At 42.2% G+C, this 23,203-nt stretch overlaps 4 protein-coding genes across 17 annotated transcripts in view; 2 read left to right on the top strand and 2 right to left on the bottom strand.

Moving 5' to 3' along the window:
- Nucleotides 1-12,012, top strand: part of LOC310811093 (uncharacterized protein) — a 34,250-nt gene extending 22,238 nt beyond the window's left edge. For 6 of the 12 annotated variants that reach the window (XM_083679126.1, XM_083679125.1, XM_083679122.1 and 3 more), the window contains exons 18-33: nucleotides 154-366; nucleotides 785-997; nucleotides 1,182-1,388; nucleotides 1,586-1,822; nucleotides 2,006-2,224; nucleotides 2,399-2,602; nucleotides 3,286-3,494; nucleotides 3,885-3,959; nucleotides 4,082-4,120; nucleotides 4,789-4,851; nucleotides 6,521-6,697; nucleotides 9,575-10,003; nucleotides 10,593-10,721; nucleotides 10,830-10,949; nucleotides 11,097-11,177; nucleotides 11,452-12,012. In XM_083679126.1, coding sequence (XP_083535252.1) covers nucleotides 154-366; nucleotides 785-997; nucleotides 1,182-1,388; nucleotides 1,586-1,822; nucleotides 2,006-2,224; nucleotides 2,399-2,602; nucleotides 3,286-3,494; nucleotides 3,885-3,959; nucleotides 4,082-4,120; nucleotides 4,789-4,851; nucleotides 6,521-6,697; nucleotides 9,575-10,003; nucleotides 10,593-10,721; nucleotides 10,830-10,949; nucleotides 11,097-11,177; nucleotides 11,452-11,481 — 2,645 coding nt within the window. In that variant the 3' untranslated portion in view covers nucleotides 11,482-12,012. Of the gene's footprint in view, nucleotides 1-153; nucleotides 367-784; nucleotides 998-1,181; nucleotides 1,389-1,585; nucleotides 1,823-2,005; nucleotides 2,225-2,398; nucleotides 2,603-3,285; nucleotides 3,495-3,884; nucleotides 3,960-4,081; nucleotides 4,121-4,788; nucleotides 4,852-6,520; nucleotides 6,698-8,280; nucleotides 9,506-9,574; nucleotides 10,004-10,592; nucleotides 10,722-10,829; nucleotides 10,950-11,096; nucleotides 11,178-11,451 lie in introns of those variants that run through there. The other 6 variants (XM_083679123.1, XM_083679118.1, XM_083679127.1 and 3 more) reach the window with 6 other exon arrangements.
- A 1,753-nt stretch (nucleotides 12,013-13,765) lies between these two features.
- Nucleotides 13,766-17,488, bottom strand: LOC310811097 (casein kinase II subunit beta). Its single transcript, XM_083679132.1, has 7 exons — nucleotides 17,369-17,488; nucleotides 16,600-16,675; nucleotides 15,954-16,056; nucleotides 15,617-15,732; nucleotides 15,428-15,503; nucleotides 15,027-15,216; nucleotides 13,766-14,800 (listed from the first exon to the last, which is right to left on the bottom strand). The coding sequence occupies exons 2-7, from the start codon at nucleotides 16,669-16,671 to the stop codon at nucleotides 14,710-14,712; spliced, it is 648 nt and encodes a 215-aa protein (XP_083535258.1). The 5' UTR covers nucleotides 16,672-16,675; nucleotides 17,369-17,488; the 3' UTR covers nucleotides 13,766-14,709.
- Nucleotides 17,489-17,778: 290 nt separating this feature from the next.
- Nucleotides 17,779-19,465, bottom strand: LOC310811098 (allograft inflammatory factor 1-like). The gene is made up of 6 exons (XM_083679133.1): nucleotides 19,355-19,465; nucleotides 18,912-18,973; nucleotides 18,691-18,757; nucleotides 18,546-18,587; nucleotides 18,127-18,292; nucleotides 17,779-17,895 (listed from the first exon to the last, which is right to left on the bottom strand). Exons 1-6 carry the CDS (start codon nucleotides 19,371-19,373, stop codon nucleotides 17,808-17,810), a joined length of 444 nt encoding a protein of 147 aa, XP_083535259.1. The 5' UTR covers nucleotides 19,374-19,465; the 3' UTR covers nucleotides 17,779-17,807.
- A 1,210-nt stretch (nucleotides 19,466-20,675) lies between these two features.
- Nucleotides 20,676-23,154, top strand: LOC310810425 (uncharacterized protein; the record flags this gene model as incomplete). Of its 3 annotated transcripts, XM_083678185.1 has the most annotated exons (8): nucleotides 20,676-20,732; nucleotides 21,164-21,517; nucleotides 21,901-22,236; nucleotides 22,319-22,399; nucleotides 22,486-22,614; nucleotides 22,736-22,822; nucleotides 22,915-22,962; nucleotides 23,063-23,154. In XM_083678185.1, exons 2-8 carry the CDS (start codon nucleotides 21,334-21,336, stop codon nucleotides 23,074-23,076), a joined length of 879 nt encoding a protein of 292 aa, XP_083534311.1. In that variant the 5' UTR covers nucleotides 20,676-20,732; nucleotides 21,164-21,333. The 3 variants fall into 3 exon arrangements, with proteins under 3 accessions (XP_083534311.1, XP_083534310.1, XP_083534309.1); XM_083678184.1 differs by lacking the exon at nucleotides 23,063-23,154 and having other exon boundaries at nucleotides 22,489-22,614; nucleotides 22,915-22,982; XM_083678183.1 differs by lacking the exon at nucleotides 23,063-23,154 and having other exon boundaries at nucleotides 22,915-22,982.
- Between the last annotated feature and the right edge of the window lie 49 nt (nucleotides 23,155-23,203).

Raw genomic sequence — 23,203 nt, 5'->3', positions numbered from 1 at the left:
GTTTGCTGCTTTGCCACCTGCTTTGCTTTCCATCAATTCCCATCAATACTAAAAACTATTTTCTTGTGCTTTGTACGGTAATTGCTATAGCCTTATAGCACTTTCTATGATCTCGCACGCCATGTCTGAGGATTCTGTGTCTATCTGTATTAGCTTCTTTTGAGGAACATATTCAAGTTTTTCCAGAAGAAGTTAAGACAGTAGAGCAGAGAGGGGAACGGAAGGAGATTGTTGTTGAAGAGGTGAAGATACAGCAAGAAGAAGAGTGGGGTCCTCCAGAAATCACACAGCCACTGAGAGAGGTAGAAGACGACTGGTTTGTGCAACTGGACGTCACTCCCAGAGAACCATCCATTATACCATCAGGTATTCCAGGAATGCCCTGCTCTCCTTCCCAGTCCCACCAACATAAAAATACTCTTTGGTCCCTATGCTTTGTATGCTCATTACTGATTGCAAAAGTCAACTTCTGTGTGACTAACAACAGTTTGACAATCCCATGAGAAGTGAGATACACAGAGCTTTGTGTCAGCCTCCTTGTACTCACTGGTATTACCTGCAACATCTGAGGGTTTTCCGTCTGTTTGTGTCAGCTTCTGTGGAAGAGTGTGATGTACTGCCAACAAGCAAACTAACAGATCCCCAACGCTTCTGCCCTTATGTGAATGATGAAAATGATACTGCATGACAGTGAACAGAGTATGTTCTAGTTTGATATTATGTATTTATCAATCAGTAAGTCATATTGCTATATCTAAGGGCTCTGTATGTTGTTTTGTATCAGTTGCTCTGGTTGAGCACATTCAGGATGTAGTGACTACCATTGAGCCAAAACCAAGTGTGGTTGTAGTGGAAGAGGTGAGACAGCTTCAGGAAACTGAGGTACCGGTGAAGACGATTCCTCGAGACTTTGCACTTGAGAGAGAACAGCCACAACCACTGAGCGAGGTTGAAGATGTTTGGTTTGTGCTGCTGGATGCTACCCCTAAAGTATCAGGTACTTCAACATTTTAAGCTTGCTGTTGCCATTCTAAATCAAATTCACAGACATTACCCCACTCCTTAGCCTCCAAGGCTCTCAACTATTGTTCTAGTCTGTTGACTATCCATTAACCAAAAAATACTGTAGTCAATGGCTTGTTTGTGTTTCTGAGGGTCATGGTCATCTATGTTTCCATCAGTTCCACCAGTGGTGGTTTACCCTGATGTACGCATCCCAATGGTCTCTGTGGTGGAGGGGCCAGTAGAACAGAAACCAGTTAAGAGAGTGAGGATCATGGAACAAATCATTGAGGAGAGGCCTGTACCACCACCACCTAGAGAAGTTGATGATGATTGGTTTGTGCTATGGGACTGGACTCCAATAGAGATGGTTACCACACTCCCAGGTATTACTACACCTGGCCCCGCACTTCCCATTGACATGTTTTCACTGGCAAAAACCAAAACCAAGATTGTCGTAAAATTACTAGAAGTACAGTATTTCATCCTGCTCCATGTTTGTTTCAAATTTGTACAGACCTGAAAACAAACCAAGTCTGCGCCTCATTCTGTATTTATTTGGGTTTTGCTTGTTTTATTCCAGCATTCCCCGCAGTCAGAGTTGTATCTGAGGGAACAGGAGAGGCTCTAGAGCAGATGTCACAGAGAGGAGTGATTATGATTGAGGAAACTAGGCAGCAGCAAGAGAAGGTGGTGGAAGAGAGATGTCAAGAGGAGATTATAATGGTGCAAAAACTGCCACCACAAGAGAGAGAGGAGGGAGATGATTGGTTCTTGCTTTTTGAAGCTACTCGTGAAGAGACTACAAAGATGCTATCAGGTACCTCCTAGCATTCCAACCCTTGCTTTACTCCCTGTTCTCATAGAGATTACGTGTGTGTGTGTGTGTGTGAGTGAGTAAGTGAGTGAGAGATGCTTTGATCAACGCAGATATTTTGCATACATACTCTTGTGTTATTTATGACAGTAAAGTCAATGGTTGCTTTGTGTCTGTGTGTATCAGTGGATCTGGGTGAGCATGTTCAGGTGTATCCTGAGGTAAGGCCAAGACCCACTCCTGTGGCTGAAGGGACAACCATAGAACAGAGAACACAGATGAGGGTGATTGTGGTGGAGGAGAGGTGGCAACAAGAGACGATGCTGCAGCAAAGAGTGTCACAACCACAGAGAGAGGTGGAAGATGATTGGTTTGTGCTCCTGGATGTTGCCCCTAAAGTATCAGGTATACCTCCCACCACCCCAGTATTCTTTCTTCTTTTGTGAGATTTCAAAAACATCAGTGACATCTCATTTTAGGAGAATGGCTTAGATAGATATGTTTCATGTGAAACCAACAATACTTTTACCTTTAGCATGCTTGTTGTGTCTGAGGGCATTGTTTGTGTATTTCTATCAGTTGCCCCCCGTGAGCGTATCCAGTTCTATCCAGATGTAACCTCTGCGGTCAAAGTAACAACCATTGAACCAAAAACAAGAGTGTTTGTTGAAGAGAGGAGACCAGTGTTTGAGACGAGGATATTCGAAGAGAGACTGCCACTACCACAGAGAGAGATGGAAGATGATTGGTTTGTGCTACTGGATGTTTTCTCTAAAGAGTCAGGTACCTCACCCCCAACCTCTTTCAGTTTGTTGTGCTACGCTAAACCATATGTTGATTTGATTGATATTGTTACAGTACTAACGATAAGCCAAAGCATTTTCTGCATAGAAGCATCTGAGTGATCCCTCACTATTGAATCTTTGGTTATGCATTCCTCTGCTCATTGAAGATTTTTTCCTACTTCAGGAATTCTTTACCATACTGAGGCGTGAGCTTATTAACTCAGTGGGTCATGGCAACTTCTGCCATTGCGTCATTGGTAGCGAGTGAGAAGTTCTGACCATGCTTTGCTGCTGATTCCACATTGGGGGCAGATGCTTCCAACTCACCCCACATTTTACTTTTTGCTTGTCATTCTCGATCAGAATGTTCAAGCATCTGCAAGGCTATGAAGGTACAGTATGCTCCTGCAGGCTGTGTTTGTACGCTGGTCTCAACACTTATGAACAGTGGTGACACTGTGTGTGTGTGTGTGTGTGTGTGTGTGTGTGTGTGTGTGTGTGTGTGTGTGTGTTTGTTCAAAATGTTCAACATTTTTTTTTTGGGCCTATCGGCATGTTTTGTGTCTACAACAGTGGGTTAGATGGTCTCAGTGCACATGGGCTGTCTTACCTCCGTCCCCTTAGGGTTACATGCTTTGAATCTGACTCCTTCTCTGTCCTGTCTTCCCACATTTCCTCCAGTGCTGGGAACACACAGGAGCACCCGTCCCGTCAGCGCCCCAGTCTTCTCCCAGACCGCCCTTCTTGAGGCCGGCATCCCCTTGGCCCCCCTGGAACAGCCCCAGACCTCCACCCCAATCAGAATGGCCACCCGCCAGGAGGAAAGGAAGCTGGAGGTCACCGTGGAGGCGATTGAGCCACCCAAAACAGAGCTTGTGGCTGAGGTCAAGGTACTGCACCACTTACCTACAGCTTTAACACTTCTCTCACAAATACATTTACCACTGCAGGGTTAATGCCAGAGACCATTTATTGTTTAAACTCTTACTATACAACAAGAGTTTGAACTATGGACATAGAATGCATTAAAAGTCTGTAGGTTAGAACAATACAGATGATTCTATGATAACTGAGTATACATTTTATGAGGTAGTGGTTAATGTAATGAGTAATACGATTTTAGCACAAGGTAACCACAGTACTTTCTAACTGATTTAATTAGTGTTATGCAGTGGCTTAAGCACTGATTTGGCCTATATTAGAGAGCTTTCATACCGTAGGTAATTGAGACAGGTTGTCTCGGACTCTCTGAGTGTGATCTGTCTCTCTGGCTGCTGTAGACAGCAGTGAGGAGGGAGCAGAGAGAGACTGTCCCTACGGTGACAGCCACCACCAATGGGGAGACTCTTCCTCAGGTTAGTGTCAGACAGAGGGGCCCATACATGTGACCATTCAGAGCATGGCAAGCTATGGATGCTAAAGATAGCGGAAGGTGCTAACACGTGTCCTTCTCTCTCCTCCCCCGTGCTAACGCTAGTCTGATGAGACGGGCATGGAGCCGGTGCGAATGCGGAAGGTCAGATCCTAAGTCTTGCATTAGTGCCCTAGTCTCTCCACCCCCATTTTGATACTATTCTGCCTCTCATCCATCAGACTAATCTCCACCCTCTTCATTTAGTACTGCTCATCAACCAAGCTCTTTGATATTGATGTGAAGCCAAATATTGTGATAATGGAAATGTGTCTGTAATTCTATTTTTTTTTTTTATAATTAAAAAAAAAATATATATATATACCTTTTTTTTTTTTTTTTTACACTTTTTGGGAGTTAAGAATATGAACTTGAGTTTACAGGGCAAACAAGTTTTCTCATTGACTGCTGCATGAGTTAAACCCTGGAATGCACATGCATGGCATTGGGACCAATGCATCAGACTGTTTTTCATGTTAACTACTTTTTATATACAGAGAACTGTCTCTATCACTGCCTGAACCTTCACCCCTCCCACTACCCCTCTAAACACCATGGCCTAGTTCACCAGGTCCCCTGCTTTGCACACCTGGGATCCCCAGGACCTAAAGCCCTCTGGGGCCCCAGGCACCTCTGCATGCACCCCCCACACACACTCCTCTAGCACACCTTTGAGTGTTGAACAGTAACAATGCATGTCCAAGTTGTGACAGTTTGCTGTGTCACACAAGGAACCTTTAAACCCACTTCTTTTGTTCTTTCATTTTTCACAGAAAAGGGCTAAGAGAATTGAGGGTGACTCAATTTATATCAGACATAGCCTTTTAATGTTGGAGGTTTGTATTCCTTCTGGAGATTGCTATCTCTTGCTGTGTTTTCCTGCTCTTTGGCTACTGGCTGCTACACAGTATGCTTGCATGTGGCACGATTCACACTTTTGCATCAATACATTTTGATTTCGCAAATAGATTATTTTGACTATAACCTCTAATTCGCTTTTTGCATAGGGACATTAACTCTAACACAACTACTTGTTTCAGGGGGAAATTGTTGAGCTTGTTGCAAAGTATATGATTGGGATTGTGTCTTCATCTCCCCTCAAATATATACTACGCTCACACTTCACACTCACTCCGTCAAAGAAAGCTAGGACAGTGCACTTTGTGGTATCTCTAGAAAATATGACTTTAATAGACCACCCACATATTCTAGCCTGGGTGTGGTTTCATCTCCCACCTAGATGGCATAGGTATTGACAGCAGTAGAACCAGTATAGCTTGGTGAATTTGATTCAGCTTTGTCTCTCTAGTCAGTATACAGTTTGAAAGTACTCTGTAAACTTGATGAAGCTGTTCCATATCAATCCTCTTGTACCTGCCCAGGCCTCTCCCCTACTCTCCCACCTCTCCACCATCACATCACTTATCATTCTATTCATCGTTCAAAGCCGCTAGTGGCTGACAGCCTGGTCTAGTCCATCAGACTACACCACCTCTCTTCCACAGTGAGTGAATGAGTCAGGAGTAGCCTCACCTGAGTCAAATCAATGATATTTCTTCCCAATCATATATTTCTGCAGTTCTGAATGAATGACATGAGTCAGCTATACACCGCTGCTGTCGCACCGCCCTATGTTGCCATCACCATTAGAGTCAGGTAGCCACAGAGACAGGTTATCACACTGAGGCTGCATCAGTGACCACCTGTATCTGTGGCAGTCATGTCCGCTAACATCACCTCTCATCCTTTGATTTGTAACCTGTTTTGATTCACTTTTAGTGCTGCCAGTCTGAACATGTTAGTTCACCAAAGATATCCTGTAGCCTACACCATGAATAGCCAGAGCTCAGAAAATCAATTCTATTGTGAATCAATTGAATGACTCCTCATGATTCCTTATAACTCATTGAATCCATCGAATGACCCCTTTACCCAAAAGATCCCTGGCAAATTACCCCATGACGAATCAAAGATCATTTACCCCCCCTCCTGCTTCTGCACAGTTTAAAATAGCTATTGTGCAGCTCTTTGTGGAATGACAGGGAGAGCAATCAGCAGCTGACTCTCACTGGCATCTGATGGAGCCTCTATCTATGCTTAGTGGAAGAACTGAGCTCTGGCCTGCTCTAACCCTAGTAACCAAAGTAATCATTCTGCTGCTTTGTTGACAACACTATTTTTATGTGCCCAACATGACATTACACTGGTTTCTGACACGCTTGTCTCTCCATCTCATCCTCTTCCACACTGCTACTCTCTGTCCCTTATACGCTCCTCCGACTCCTCTCTTCCCACCTCGTTTGGTCATCTCTCCACCATGTGCTCCTCCCCATCTCTCCTCTCTCCCTTACCCCTGTCTCTATTCCTCTCTTTGTGTCTGTCTTTACTGTCCAACCCCCTCTGTCTCTTCTTTCATCTGTCACCCTCGTTCTCCCTCCCTCTCTTCTTGCTCTCTCTTCTTGCTCTCTCTCTCCCTCCTGGCTCTCTCTCTCGTACTCTATCTAGGACTTTGATAAGCCTCAGGAGGAGGTGATCAGGCACCATGCCAGTATCAGTGAGCTGAAGAGGAACTTCATGGCTACCGTCCCAGACCAGCGGCCCAGCGAGTGGGACAAGCGACTCTCCGCCCACTCTCCCTTCCGCAACCAGGGCATCAACGGGCAGCCCCTGCCTGCAGATGGGGTGAGTCTCCCAGACTAGCTACTATAACACACTCCCTATCGATACTATACCAAACATCAGCTTTACACTCTACAGGCACCACTCAAGGTTAGGGTCAATCCCATTTCAACTAAAGTCAATTCTGAAGATCAAATTAAATTTACTTCAGGAATTGAAAACAGTTGTTATGTTAATTTGTGAATTGACTGAGTTGAAATTGAGCACTATTATCCTGGAGTTACTTTCCATTTTGTGTGCCAAGTTGTTTGTGTTGGGGATGAAAACCACTGCACCCATCCCATTGTCACTCTTGAATGTGTTGGTATGTGTTGTGATGGGAAGACATTGCATGACTTATTGATTGAACAAGCAAGGCTTGTTTTGCGTCAATCTGACCCATGCATCTAGTGTAGGAAAGGCTTTCCCTTCCAACTGAATGGATGGGCCAACTGAAGAGAGTGACCGGTCAAGATTAATTTAAGTAGATCACCTCCTTGTGGCAGTCTGTGTGAGTGCTCAGGCGTCTTAGCTTCGTGAGCTTTAAGCTGTTTGAGCGGGTGAAGACATGACTGAAGGTATGGGCATGTGGTATGCAGCACATGCATGTATACAAAATGTGGCTGAACTGGTTGAAGAGCATACAGCTGCAGATGACTATGGAACGGCTCCTCCCCTGTCTCACTGAACTGCCCTCACGGTTCCTCCACCCTCCTTCCCTGTGTACTGAGCCCAGGCCTGTATCTACCTCCTGACTGGCTGCCCCTCGGCCTGACCCGCCCCTCAATGCATGACTGACAGACCGGAATGTGGACAGAGAGAAGTGCATGACACTGTGATGAACCCCCCTCTCACTCCCTGCATGGTTTTAACCCTGAAGAGGAGAATGTGGGATGACTGTGACAATGCTCTTGCAATAGCAGAGTTGACATCTGTGCTTATCCTCTTCTCTTCCCCCCTCATTGCTGAGCTTCTTCTCTACCCCCCTCATCCTCTCCCTCTCCCTAACTCCTACCTGCTGTTCACGCTGCCTGCCTGTTCTATGCCTTGATATTCAGTGCATAGATACTCCTGTCCATTTGTATCCATTCTTCCCCACTTTGGGAATGTGTAGAGTCATTCTTACTGTCAGACACAGGTTTACCCTTACCCCCTGTTAGCGTCTACCTTAGTTACCAGCACGCTCAATTCCCTCCTCTTAGTTCTAGTCTACTATATACTGTTGACCAATTGATGACTTTGCTACAACTCAAGTCTAAGTGATGGTTGTTGCTATTTACACTAGCCACAGCTTAACTGCAAACACATGCCTTTTTACGTAGTGCTCAATCAGTGGCAGCGCAACTGTCCATCATCAGAAAACCCTCTTTGACAGAAGTAGGTGTGAGTGATTGTAGTCCTGCAGTACATCCGTAGGGCTTAGTAGGAATGAGAGTTACACTTCTCACACTAGATATTTTAATGTGATTTTTACAGAATAGCATTGATGGTTAGTGACCAGAAAGACAGCTTTGCATAGCCCTAATCCATTGCTCTTCATCGCAGACATTTCAACATCGCCCCCTCCTCCTCTCACCTCTCTTCCCCCCCTGCTCCTCCCCCTTCAGTTCGTCACCCGCCTCCCACGCGGCCCCATCCTAGACTTCTACTCCAAACGCAGCTGAAGGGGGCATGGCGTGCTGACCCAGCCCAGAGGGAGGATCACCAAGGGCTGTGTGTGTGTGTGTGTATGCCTGGGCCACCCTGGACCTTTGGGGACCACACTCTGTCATCTGTGCCCATCAACCTCTAGCTTGCTGTCCTCCTCCTCTTCTACTACGACATCACTACTGCATTCTCCCTTTCTTCTTCATCCTCCTCATCCTCCTCTTCAGAAGCTGCCCTTTTCTGGTCGCTCTGGAATTAGAACTTCAATTTCCTGTGTGTCTCTCTCAATATGTCCCCCCCCCACGCTTCCTGCCAAAAACTGACTTATGTTCCTAAGGACAATCAAAAGACTGCGTATGACAATGAACCCACTTCTCTTTTGTATATTTTATTAGCTGGACTGAACAAGATGCGTCTGACAATGTTGTTGGTTACACAACTGACTTTTTACTGTAGACACATTTTTCAATACATTCAGGTACAAACTTACAGAAGCTGTTTTTGTAAACACCTGGAGGTAAAATGATGTCAGTTATCTTTCATAGCTTTTTAATGTGAAACATACCATTGGTTAGTGGCATGATCAGTGACACTGTGATATAGTTGTCATATTTGGATGTATAAAACCTTCTCTTTGGTCACATTAACCTTGTAAGCACTGGTTGACATCTAAAATGTATATTTGAGTGTACAGTATATATACTGTAGCTTATCACCAATCACCATGTGTTCTCTCAGACAAAATGAGGTGATTTTCGGCCAGTGTGCATTTAGTATACGTACTCCATGTATCACATGTTTCTTTCACTCGTGTTTTGTGAAGTATTTTACAGCACAAGTCACTTCTCATCTGCGAGAGATTTTGTCCTATTGCATGTATTTTTGACAATCAATTTTGACCAAAATAATAAAGAAAGGTCTGGTTGAATATGGATTGAGTTTGGTCCTTTTGAGGGAGACTGGAATGTGTAGTTCACAATATCAATTAGTGTGAGCTCTTGGTTTTTGAAAGTATCTATATTTTTTATATTAGTCAAAATCCTAGAATGGTCGACCTGGCTCGTATGCCAGCCTTTGGGATTTGACTTGATCCCTTCCTGCTTGAATCCCAGTAAACCACACTTTACTCACTTCCATTCACACTGTCTTCTCAACCGAATCTGGATGAATATGAAAACATGATGTTATGCTGATGTTTCCATAGATATTCATTACTCATGTTCACACAACAGATATGTTTTGTCTTTTCTTTAGAGTGTGTGCATTACCCCCATAAGGGATGATTCAGACACTACGTCACAGCCAGAGGAGCCTGACATCAGTGTGTGGAGCTCTGATGGACCCAGTCCCACTGTGAGCCTCAAAAGTGGTCCTGACAGGGTCCATACCCATGATGCACCTGAGGGGTCATGTGATAAGGAACAGGGTGTTAGCTTTGAGACCACCCACATATCCACTGTTGAGGTGGAGCAGAGACAGATACAGCTCCCCCCTTCCCACCAACCCTCCAGTATAGTGTTGGAGGAGACACTGGAAGAGGAGGAGGAGGAGGAGGAGGAGAAGGAAACAGCAGCAGCAGCAGCATCATCAGAGCCGGGGCTGGAGCAGTCTGTGGGGATAGCTGGAGCATCCCTTACCTCCTATGTCGTGAGCGGTGTCCCCCATGTCATACGCTGCTATCAGGTAGCCCCCTGACCAGCTCCTGTTGATAGACTCTGCCTCTGATCTGGTCTTGGCCTGTGTGATTCCATGGCTGACACACTCTCTCCTCTGCAGCATGGCTTAAATGATCTAGGCTGGGTTGAGGTGACACTCAAAACAGTACGTATGTAATCATACTGAAGTATTGTGTTTGTCCACATGGTTGAACCTGCTATAGCATGCTGCAGAGGTGATGAACAGTGATGGTGAAAGGGAGAATTTTCATGACTGGTGATGGGTTTGCTATGGTGTTGCTCTCTCTCTGTCACACACACACACACACACGCATAATGTGGCAATATCAATTCTCTAACTTGAAATAAGTTTCCCCTTTCTCTCTGACCGGCTGGTGGTGGGAAGTGAAGCCTAGAAAAGCTAGAACGGGGAAAGGGCTCTTGGGACTCAATCAGTTGAGAATGGAAAGACTGGTTGTGATTTTAATATTTTGCATGGGGTGTGGTAGGTGAGAGGTGGGATATCAGAGACTGGTGTGATTGTAGTGGAGTGGGGATTGAAGTGAGGTTGGAGGTTTAGTAACACCACTCACGGCAGTATGTCCCCCCCTCCACAGCCCCCTCTGGTGCAGACACAGACAGTCACCATCACAGACGCCTCCAACTCCCTCCCCAGTGACATCTCCACCAAGGACGTCCCAATTGTCCAGACCCAGACTAAGACTATCACCTATGAGTCAGCACAGGTAGGGGCTCTGAGCTGAGGATCAACTAGCACAGGAGCGGAGTGGCTAAGCTGAGGGTTGCCATGGTGTTGCCAAAGGCTGACTCATTCTTCTTCTCTCCCCTCTCAGGTGAGTGTTGATGGGACAGATGGAGACCAAGGTGTTGCAGAATTGTCCAGCACGCAGACCATTACCTCAGAAACCACCGGTGGCACCACAGTCACCACCACAACCACCCACATCTCTAAGGTGAGTTGCACCACAATCCACAGAAATATAGCCTGGACTGAATCAGGGTGGTTTGTACTCTACCTGTACACATAACTAAGTCTGTGATTTCTCTTCCTTAAGAGATCGCTTTTTTCATGGCCAATCATGTCTGTTTGTTCTTCTCAGGTGGTGAAAGGAGGGGCTTCAGAGACTCGTGTGGAGAAGAGAATTGTCATCACTGCTGACTCAGAGACTGACCAAGACCAGGTACAGTACAGTGTCTTACCTCTCTCTCTTGTAACAGAACATGACCATTCCTGTATGTGGACAAAAACTGTTTTGCTATTAATGTGCTCCATTTACTTCTGGTGTAAGCACATCTCAATAAGTAAGCACATCTCTAAAAAGTTTGTTGCATCCAAATCTGTTCTTTATTACAGTGAGATCAATGTCTTGCTGTTGTAAGCACTGATGAAATGCACCTTAGGCATATTGTGAACGATTCAAGATGGAGGTTGACTGAAGGCTTTGTGTCTTGTAGGGGAGCGACATGGGAGCGTCAGCAATGTGATCAGACCTCCACCCTCACTCTGACCTGTGTGACTACCCCCATGCCCCCTACATCTACCTACCATGTTTGAGTAGTGGACTAGTCTCAGAGGTCCTTCCCACTATACACAGCCCAGTGACCAGCCCTATTGATCTGATACACACAGAAAGCCTGCAGCTACCAGGGAGGATCAAATCTCATTATCCCAGAACCACCTGACCGATACAAGCATTGACTGGACCCCTCCACAACCACTCTGTATCCCTGCCCAGTGGTAGATGGACAGGCTCACGAACATCTAGAAGAACTGTCAGTAATGTCCAATGTGAGCTTGGGTTCTGTACTTCCAACATAGTGTCAATATTTCACAAGAGGAGCCTAACCTGTGTTAGAGCCCACATTTGAGGAAAGCAGCACCACTGTTTACTGGCATATTACAATGTTTTGGTGGGTTTATGGTTTGTAATGTGCTTTTAATGTTGTTGTTTTTTTTTTGTTTTTTTTAAGAGTAAATAACCTTGGCACATTTCTCTTTCCATAGTGCTGCTCTGATTGTATGTAGAGCAGGACCCCATGAGCTCATAGTCTTAACCACTCACATTTTTCAACTCAGTGTGTTAAACGCCAAATCTATTCATTTTCTTTTGTAGTGGAAAAACATTTACAGTATAAAGATCGTTTAGTTTGTTTGTTTGCTTTTAAATGCTTATTTACTTTTGTGTTCCTCTATTCCTAGTTCTCACCGCTTTGACAATAGTACTGGACATTTTGCATAATACACATTTGTTATATCAATGCACTGTTTACAACTGAGATTGTAAGTATTGGTATTATCATACTACTGCAATTGGATTTAGAGAATCCCTCCCCTTACTACGCTGGACAGCAACTGGGATTATTTTTAAAGGGAACTCTTTTTAGTTTACTTTAAGAATTGAGGAGTAGTCAAGACTTTTTGAATATACTAATTGAAATGACATACCTCACTTTAATGTATTGAACAAAGATATATTGCACTCAAACAACCATATATTTGGACTGCTGTTTGGATTTGTTCTCTGCTCAGGTAAAAACTAACTCCTCAACCTCTTCCATAACCAGCCAAGTAAACATACAGGTATACTACTAGGTCATACCATGACCCTCTCTTTGTAAACTTTGAAGTGAAAAATTAAAAAATGTTTACTATATTTTATAGCATTAATGCTTTTATAGTGTTTGTATAAAATGAGGTTTTTAAAATGCATTTAGGTTCACATATTGGCTTTTTCCTTTTTTATTCCTTGATTTTGGGAGTGCAAATTACATTGTGCTGAGTTATTGTCTTTTGCCTTCCTCCTTCAAAACACCAGTATGTAACTGCACTACGCAGTTTGCTGTTTGTTGAATTTACAATTGACAATAGACAGATGTCCCCTCCAGCCTCACTGTTTTGTCCCATAACATGATTTTCGATACGAATGTGACTGATTTGCAAAGCTGTTGTTGATATGTAACCTTTTAACAAGCTTTGGTCTGTGTATCTCAGGTTTTGTTATTGGTCTTCTTTATAAATACAGCAAGACAAAAGACCTCTCTCTGTATCATTGTATGAAGAATTTTCCAATGTACCCATCCCTACCTTCATTTTACATTCTTATCCATTAAATGGGGTCAGCTCATTTCTGAAACACGGTAAGGACGTGTTAAAGATGTATTTATCAAAGGCAGCTGTCTCAGTGTATGTGGCTTTTTTTTTTTCCTTAGGGGCACATCATTCGTCTTTTGTATGTTTTACCATAATTTATTTGTAAAGTAGGGACTGTTTCAAGTGATTCTTTGTACTGTGATGTTTTAAAATGAGCCTGTTTGCAGGCTTCGACCAGAGATGTCACAATATGTTGTTCACAATTGCATTCATAATCAACCAAGTTTGTAAAGCGTTCTTACCACTTGTTTAGAGTAGATTCCTTTATCACATTCTGTATTCTGCTCTTTTCTAGATAAAATAAAGCTGTGTATGAGATGCCTTTAGAGATGCAATTGGTAGCAGACTTTTCTTACCCTCTGAAGAAGCTTCTGGAGGTGTAGCTAGGGATTGTAAAGAACCCCTCCAGAAGGAAGAGTACTAGCCTTTCAGCAGAGATACAAGTATAGTTTTAGATTATGGAACATATTCTTGCTGTGACTCATATCCCTGTCTTTTTAAGAAAAATAAAAACTTGAAAATAAAATCTGAATGAAGAACTATCAAGTGGTGTATGTTTGAGGATTTCTCTCACACTAGCTTCACACCAAGCTTAAGAAAAGAACAAGTGACAAGAAATTGTAAGAAATAAAATTGTATTTCAAATTCTCAATTCTGGATGATGTTATGCATTTAGACAGAACACAAAATCAGCAATAAATACCACTGAATTTCCAGGTTTGGGAGAAACAAAACACACTCTTAATAATTCAAATCGAAGTACCATAATGTAAACATGGTGTAGCTGTAGGTAGGGACTGGTGTTGCTGACATTTTGAAGTTCTTCAACGCATATCAACATGTGAAGTAGTTAAGCTATATCCACATACTACATGTAACCAAATGATGCAAGCAAAACAATTTGTCTGATTTAATACAACACAAGAACAATCGGTTTGCCTTGTTGAGCTCGAATGGACAGGTTTACAACAAATGCTGGCATTAGTAGCAATCATCACTTGGAGCAGTGGGTACTATTCCTCATTTCTCTGTAACAGCACTGGTATCGCATTGAAGCACAATTACACAAATGTTGCCTTCACCCTGAGAAGAATGTATCTTGTGAACATTCCAGCACAGCTAAGCATAACTTCAATACATATGTTACATTTGATTCATATTGTCTGTGTAATATCCATTTTCAAATGAATTTGTGATCAATATCAAAGAGGTTCTGAATTAAGATTTTCTGCCATTTCTCTGGCAGAAAATTTGAGAAATCAAGTCATTGGAACCTTTAAACAATTCCTGCATCATAAGAATATAAAACTGAAAAGGGTTTGACATCAGATTGGGCTCTTTAAGGGTGGAAGATGATTGTAGTCCAGAACAAAAGAAGGGAAGTCCAGGAGTCTGACAGTGGATGTATGTGCATCTATCTACATGTCTATATTCATCTGCCATTATGTGTTCTGTACAAGCCTTTATTGATTCTACATAATCCATCGTTCATCCAACCAAGTAAAAATGAACATAAAAAGTCTCTCTCTGTCTCCTCCTTGACAACTGGTCAGATGAAAGTTCTAGCGGATAGTCTTCACAGGACTCTTGAAGCTGGAGGCAGCTTGAAGTTGTAGTTGATAAGCCATGGGGTGGATCTTGAAGCCATATAGCCTAAGAAACCCACATAGATTAGAACACAATGTACTGTATTATCAGTCCACTGAGGGAAGACTCAACCATTAACTTTTAACACGACAACTTTTGTTTTCCCTGTGAGTGTTTGGTATGTGATTCAGTTGAACAACGTAGTGTCTATACATAAGTTATAACACCTGTAAATCAAATATTACAGCACACCATGACACATGTACACATAAGAGAAATAAGACAGGCAAACCTTGGCACAAACTGGTTGGCAGGTCGTTTTGGCCGGTACTCTGGGTGCACCATGAAGAGCATGTGGGGGAAGCCAGTCCCAAAGTAGGCCCCGTCAGTGTGGTGGTGCCTGGAGGACTTGGGTGTGTACACATCCATGCACTTGGGACAATACAGCTTCACCATGGCCTCCCCTGGGATGTCAGACAGCCCTAATGGTGGAGTATCAGAGTCAAGGCAACAGCATAGAAGTCACAGAAAGCAGCTCACCTACAGTACTGTGCTAGCTGACAAGACTTGTTAAAATCAAAGGTAAACAAAATCCTGGCAACATGCAGGTCAAAGGCACTGGGTCATATAAACATAAAGAAAGGATGCGAGTAGACTGGACAGAGATACAATCACTGAATATGACAGACTCACCAATAGGAAGCATGGGTTGATTCTCACAATACACCCTTGGGCAATAGCCAAAATCTCCCTGTTGATACTTCTCCAACTACAGCAAGATAAAGTTTAATTGAACATGGCATGTCAATGCAAAATAATAATAACAAAAGACTGGTGGGTAAAATATAGACAGAAAAGAGATTATGGGGTTTAGAGAGTTACCATCTGAGCGATGCCTCGGTTTGTCAGGATGTAGCGTGCATGGATCAGCCCATAGAGCATCTCTGCTGCCTGCTCTATCAGATCACTCTGGTTAGGGTTGTCCTCCAGCTCCTCATCTGAGAGAGGGACATAAACAGTGAGACTTGCATATCAACAGTCAACCCACCACCCAGGCCTACAGTACAGTACAGTACATCACAAATGATGATACTGTCGAATGAATCACAACAAACATGTCTGATCAAACCACACATTCTGAGCCATGAGAGATTAAAAAGTCATCTTTGTTTTGTTTATTTTCTAAACACGGAGATCCATGTCAGCATGATGACCTCACCTGGCTCCAGGTCCAGGATCATGTCCAGAGCCTGGCGATAGTGGGGCACCTGCTCATTCAGCCCGGTCAGGTTAAACTTGTCCTGAATGTAGTCCTCATCAACCTGACAGTGGAACAGATGCATAGTGAGCAACTAGTTAATTAGTCAACTGTACAGAAGCGCCCCACACACACACACACACACACACACACAATTTGTTCTATTGTTGCTACACATATGCCTAAGGTACAGTAGGCCTATTGCATAACAGGTTAAAAAGGATTACTGGAGTGCTGTCAATGAAGAAAGTGGGGAGTTCAAATTAGAGTGGTGTGCACCCACTGAGGAGGTATTGTAAGCAGATCCAGTCACAAGGTTATGCCACCACAACTTTATACACTACAGAACAAGTCAAAAACACTCATAACTTCATTCTGCTACATGTTCCACTATCACAGGGAATTAATTAACCATGTTTGACGCAACCTATGGTTGACTGGGATAACAGTTAATTCTGAATTTCTAACAGCTTCAAAGATAGTTTGCTAGCTGTCTTCCTGCAGGCTCATTTCAAGAACCAACCCAAAGTTGCTGATGAAAAAAGTCACCTAAAAAAGTGTAAGACAAATACATCACATGCAGGGGTAGGCAGGTATCCTTACTGACCTCACAGAAGAACTCATTCCCTCTCAGTCCACAGAACCAGGAGATCCAGGACACCTCTTCTGAGCTGCTCATTCTCCTGACATGTCAGAGAGTGAGAAAGACATAATGCAAGGCTTGTGAAAACAGGTATATCACAACAAAGCAATCGTGCTCTGTGAACTCAAATGTATTGATGGTGTTCTTCAATCCTAGTCCTTGGGACCCACAGGGTGCGCATGATTTTCCTACAGCCTTGCAGTAGCCTACTACTAGACCTCAGTCAAGTGATGTAGTCAAGCCCCAGCCATGAATTATTTAATTTGTCTGGAGTCATTCATGGCTAGTAAAACCCTTAGTTGAGTTTAATGAAGAGTGTTAGTTTTTTGTATCGCCTGGAGCAAAAGCCTGCGTGCACAAAGCCGTGTCTGCTAGCGCTACATGATAACTCAATATTCTATATTCTTTAGAGAATGATTTCAAGATCAAATTAAATTGTAAAAAGTTGTATACTGAACACACTTGAATTACTTGGTGACCAAGATGGCTACTGACAGCAAACACTATTAGTTTCAATATTTGTCCAATAAATAATAAGTTTGCAATGCTCGAATGACAGCTAGGTAGCTAGCTAAGGTTAGCTACCAGTTATCCTGGGCAACAAGTAAGTGCTAGCTGATTCGCTACGTTACCGGGCGATAGGGTACACCACTCCACAAATCCATACAAAACATTAGTTTGATAATCTAGTCATACATTAAAACAAAAATATTGCCTCCACAAGTTCCCTTACCCCCTTCGTTTTTAAACCGGTTAGATATCTGTCTAGCGTCTAAAGATACGTTAGCTAGCTAGCTCTACCGGTATCTGTAAACAAAATCCCTCTTCCGGTAAGATTTATCTTCTTCGTGCATTCCAGTGGAATTCTTCTTCTTGTTTTCAACTTTCTGTCAGCTTCTGTACGCCTCTTGCTGCCACCCACAGGGTTGGAGTTTACACAAACAAACCCTTACCTCATTCAACCACCAGGTGCAGAGCAGACAATTATAGAGTACAGTATTTAAAACCTCACTTCAGTAGGTGGTATAGTCAGAGAGAGGCACAGATCTTGGTAGTACTCACTGGGCAGATCTAACATGTCGAACCTTGAAAACTCAATGCATGTAGTGAATTTAAAAACTATGAAACAAAATAACGATATAAAGAGGTGAATAAAGTTTAATGGAAGTATTTTAAGGCAGATCTGAAAACGTCTTCCGACCAGGTGGTCCACTTCCTTTCGGCTCCTGTTCTTTGCCCATGCCCTCAAACATCAAGATCCTTTGACAGAGAGAAGAGAGCATGTTATTTATCTATTGCCTCTCAAAGGTCTAAGCCTCAACAATAAAACACATTAATTAATAGGTTATCTTATACAACAAAACGAACATAAAAACAAATTGTAGTTCAATCCACCATGGCTGTTTTTTTTAAATATCAAACTTGTCTATTGTGTGATTGGAAATGCTTGTCCATGGTGTGACTTTATTGTAGTTTTAACTTTAAACGTACAGTCTCAGTATGGCGTTCTTCTTTCCCAGCATCATATTCAGAAAGTCGGTGTAGCCGAAAGTGTCTCGTGAGGTCCCACCAACCACCTCTGACATCATCTTTTTAAGCTCCAGGTGAGTCTTGGCTACCCCCAGCTTTTCCAGCATGCGTTTAAGCCCCATCATGTCTATGACAGAGAGAGGGAGAGACACATGACAACAATATAGTAGTATCCATACACCAGATCAAAATGTCTGTTTAAACACAGCTGGCATTATAACTAAACTCACAACCAAACAACAAATTAATTGTTCAAATGGGAAGTTGTTTTCACTGTTGCCAATTTATTTGATAAATCTCACTATTGATTGGTATGATATTGACAATGTAGATGTGTTTACATTGTAAACACAATGTTACAATGTGTTTCAGTCCTGTACCTATCTCTCCTTGGTCATTGAAATCAAACTCCATGTATTTATCTGTAAAACAATGAGATATTGAAATATCATTAATTAATTAAGATAACTGATAACTGTTGTGTCAATGTTTAATGTCTTCAATTACAATTCAGAAAATGCTCACTTTTAAACAGTTCCAGTTTCGAGGTGAGGTCCTCCTCTTCTGCATATTTAGGATCGGAAACAAAGGCCTTCATAATAGAATGTCAGGGAATGTCAGAATGTAAGATTACAGTGCTACAGTATGCATTAAAATGTATTTTGGTGACTTAATGAGTGAAGGTACATATCCAAGACATCAGGCATACCAAATAGTATGTTAGAGCGATAGATAATTGAACACACCTCATTGATTGAGTTCAGTTTCTCCTCCTGCTGGGACTTAAGAAATCCAAATGCTTTCCCACCTGAAACAATGTGAAATAGATTCAGGAAATATGTCATATCCCACATTATTTTTTATTTCCCTCTTTGGGGGTTAGGGTTAAACAAAGTACAATTAAAATACAACTATAAAACAGGAAGGCAATTATGTCTATGCAGTAAGAAATGTTACAGTTGTCAACTAGACACCATCATTCAACACTAATTAACTTCCATCACATTATCTCTCATTCCCACGAACAGCCAACTACAGCATTTCATTTACTACGTTTTAATACAGTATAACATGTGTCAGCACAAAACAGTTTGCTTGAAAAGCTTTATATATCTAGAAACACTAGATTGATAGGGCAGACACGAGGACAGACAGACACGAGGACAGACAGACATACGTGGTTACCTACCTTGAACACGTTTGTCCATGTCAATCAGATGTTTTTTGGTAGATCAGAAATAGCCAAATCAAACAGAGGACTGGAGTGCTTTGTCATCAAAAATGAAAGTGTGAGGGAGTGTGAGGGAGTAACTATGCAGTGGATCTGTATATGCTGATAGAAGAGGAAGTGCAAGGGGGTTAAAGTTAGCATGTGGTCACTTGTGAAGTTCCTCTCTCATACAGAGTCACAGCAGACAGAATGTAACAAGAGGGTATATAGGGGACAGGGGACTGGGGATTTGAACACCACATTCAACGTTACAAATTAAAGTGCTTTCATCCACTTTCAGCAAAACGTTAATCTCGGAACCCAGAATCTCTCATCTCTGAGACTAGCAAAACATCATAATCACTTTTTATCTATACTGAATTACTGCATCAATCCATATGTAACTGCTCTGGGAAGACACAGGGAGGGGGAGGCCATATAATAAAATAATATGTAAGGCTATGGTAATGTTGGAAGGATGAAATAAATGGATTAACATTTGAATAATTTCAGAATTATCTTGACGAAAGTAATCCTGATGAGCCATGAAACACCCAAGGCCCCTGAGTGTGCAACCTTTGAGTGGGGTGAAGATGGGGTAAGGGCTGTAAACCTGAGTCTGTTTCTGAGAGCCGTGGGGAAATCTGACATGGGACTGTACACCTGTGAGGTATGGGAGACATGTGTCATGGCCAAGAACATTATTCTAAAAATGAGAGGTAACATCATTTTGTTCTCATTTGCTTATACAGTATATGCTTACAGAAATAAGATATTCACATGTCTAACTTGATAAGCCCTTCTTCTCCTCTTCCTTAAGAGTGTAAAGCCCAGATCCAGTTAAGGCAGCACCCAACACAACAGATATCCTGCCTTGCCCATTTGCCCTCACTTGCAATTTTGCAAAACATAATAAACATAATAATCATCTATACTGATGTTACTGTATCGATTCCTATGTTACTGCTCAGGTAAGAAACAGGGAGGAGGGAGGGCATATAATGAAATCATATGTTAGGATTGTGAGGATCATTCGGATCATTTGTGAATTACAGTTGAAAAACGTACATTCAGCTCTTGACACTAGATGGCAATATTGTGCACATAATGTGCAATACACGATAAAACATTTTTAAGGCAGTCAATAATTGTTTCTCAGCAACTGTGTATTTGAGTAAAAACTATACCACGGAGATGACTTGGACTAATGCAGAACTGAAAGTGGACAGAGAGTAGATGAGACGCACCTGAGGAAACTGCAATCTACTTACACTCATAGGGGTAATGGCACTGTTTCTGTCTCACGACCACTGGTTATCAATAGTATTTCTGTTGACAATCATATCAGAATATATTTGTGAGTATTAATCTTCTCTTGTCTGGATGACTCTTTCTTATTAACATTGTTAGGTATATGTGATTTACTATGGAAATGTATGTTTTTTGTTTGGTGAAGATGTGCATACATTTCCAAAACCTCAGTATCCAAAAGTGTGATATACAATGTATTGCACATACATTGTACATATCTGCTTGCATCAGACATTTGCTGTATAGTGAGTGTTGTGGTTTGTGTATCAACTGTGTATGGATTATCAAACAGTTGTAACATATCAAAGTAGTATGTGCTTGAGAGATTCAGTCTGACTTTTGGTAAATCCAGGAAAATGTTAATTAAATGTTGTTCCACTCCCTATTCACTTATTAGCAGGGACAATATTCAAACAGGATAACTCTGATCTTCCTACCTGTATACAGTGATGAAAAACTATCTCTCTAATTTTCCAGTAGCTGAGGTACCTTGTTCCCAGAAGGTTAAGGCACCACAGACCACCATCTGGGCCGCTCAGGGAGAGGTGGGAGTTCTCCCCTGTTTCCAAGACCTAAAGACCAACCATAGAGTGAGATGGATAAAACACACACCAGATAGCCTCCCTACACCCAAAGTAATCTTGGCGATGCCTAAGAGAGACAAGGCCACTGAGCGTGCAACCTTTGAGTGGGGTGAAGATGGGGCAAGGGCTGGAAACCTGAGTCTGTCTCTGAGAGCCGTGGGGAAATCTGATGAGGGATTGTACACCTGTGAGGTATGGGAGACATGGAACTGTGTCATGGCTAAGGACATAACTCTAAAAGTCAGAGGTAACATCATTTTGTTCTCATTTGCTTACAGAATTAAGATATTCACGTCTAACTTGATAAGCCCTTCTTCTCCTCTTCCTTAAGAGTGTAAAGCCAGTTAAAGCAGCACCCAACACAACAACCTTCCTGCCTTGCCCATTTGCCTTCGCTTGCAATTTTGCAAAACATAATAATAACTTTTCATCTATACTGATGTAACTGTATCGGTTCATATGTTACTGCTCAGGCAAGAAACAGGGAGGTCATATAATGAAATCATAACTCTAAAAGTCAGAGGTAACATTATTTTTGTCTTCATTTGCTTATCTACGGTATGCTTACCGAGATAACATATTAAAATGTCTAATTTGATTGACTAAGACCTTCCTCTCCTCTTCCTAAAGAGTGTAAAGTCCTAGATTCGGTTAAGGCAGCACCAAACACAAGAGCAGTCCTGCCCTGCCCATTGAACATGATGGAAAAAAATGTTCAAAAACCACAGCTGCAGGTGTCCTGGGCACTGGATAAGGGGGGCTCAGAAGACACCCCAATACTTGAATACCCCTTGAAAATCACCAAGCTTACACCTCTTCCAGAAAGGGTGAGGTTTGGAGATGTTGAGGCAGGAGATGCATCTTTAGTCTTTTCCTCTGTGAAGATCAGTGACAGTCGTTGGTACAAATGTAGAGTCCAGATGAGTCCAAACCAACGCTGTTTTGAGGTCAGGCTGCAGGTTAAAGGTGAGTATTTGAAAGTGCATTTCTTATCATTTTATTACCAGATGCATGTTCTGTAATGATCATGTTTTGTACTTTACCCTAGCTGAAGAGAAAAAGGAGGAACCTGTTGTCAAAACCAGAACTACCACCACAGAATCGCTACAAGTGACAGCAAAAGAACAAGGTACTGAAGGGTGCATGTATGGATTTGTGTGTTTTCATGAAAGTGTTTTCTTACAACAAATGTCAGCAAATAGATGTTCTTATCAGCAGTTACTGCCAGTGCAAGCAATGGATTGACTATTGTGGTTGCTTCAATCATCTCTGGAATCGTCATGGCACTTGTACTCAGCCTTGTATACCTCATATACAATAAACACCAGCACCAAAGACACTCAGGTATATTGATTGACCTGTTCAAAGAAAATCATGTGTTGTCATTTATGTTACATGATTTACTTTACATGACAACACAGTATTATTGTCATAAGGATGTATCTGTTTCCCTCTCTCTCACTAGGTCAATCAATTCAAGCCTCATTTCAGCCTCAATGCAGACCCTCTGACACTGTGCATTTTCATGAGAATGTGTACTTTGAAGACACAGGTGAGCCCTATGATTATGTAAAAAAAAAAAAAAAGAGACTTATCCAATTTGCAGGTGGTCCACCTAAATGTTTTTCATCTATTATTTTACAGCAGTATATGAATATGTGGAGAGTGCCCAAGAAGAGTCCCTATACACTTGTGAGTTGTTTCCAAATTAAATCTTAAAGCATGGCACATTTGTTCTCATCAATAGCTTCAGTTTTGTAATCTCAATGAATTTCTCTTATATCTCTTCCAGTTCAATCCCAGTGATAAGAATCCTCACCTGTCAACACGCCACTTCTGCCTTTCTGCCCTAAACAAAGACATATTTTCATTACTTTTTAGCTAGTGTTTTTGCAGTAGCTTACAGTATCAAATAACATACAGTTGTAAAATA

Source organism: Argentina silus, assembly GCF_951799395.1.
Source record: "Argentina silus genome assembly, chromosome: 10".
NCBI lineage: Eukaryota > Metazoa > Chordata > Actinopteri > Argentiniformes > Argentinidae > Argentina > Argentina silus.
Note: the sequence above shows the minus strand (reverse complement) of the source record. Positions and strands in the feature narration are given on the sequence as shown.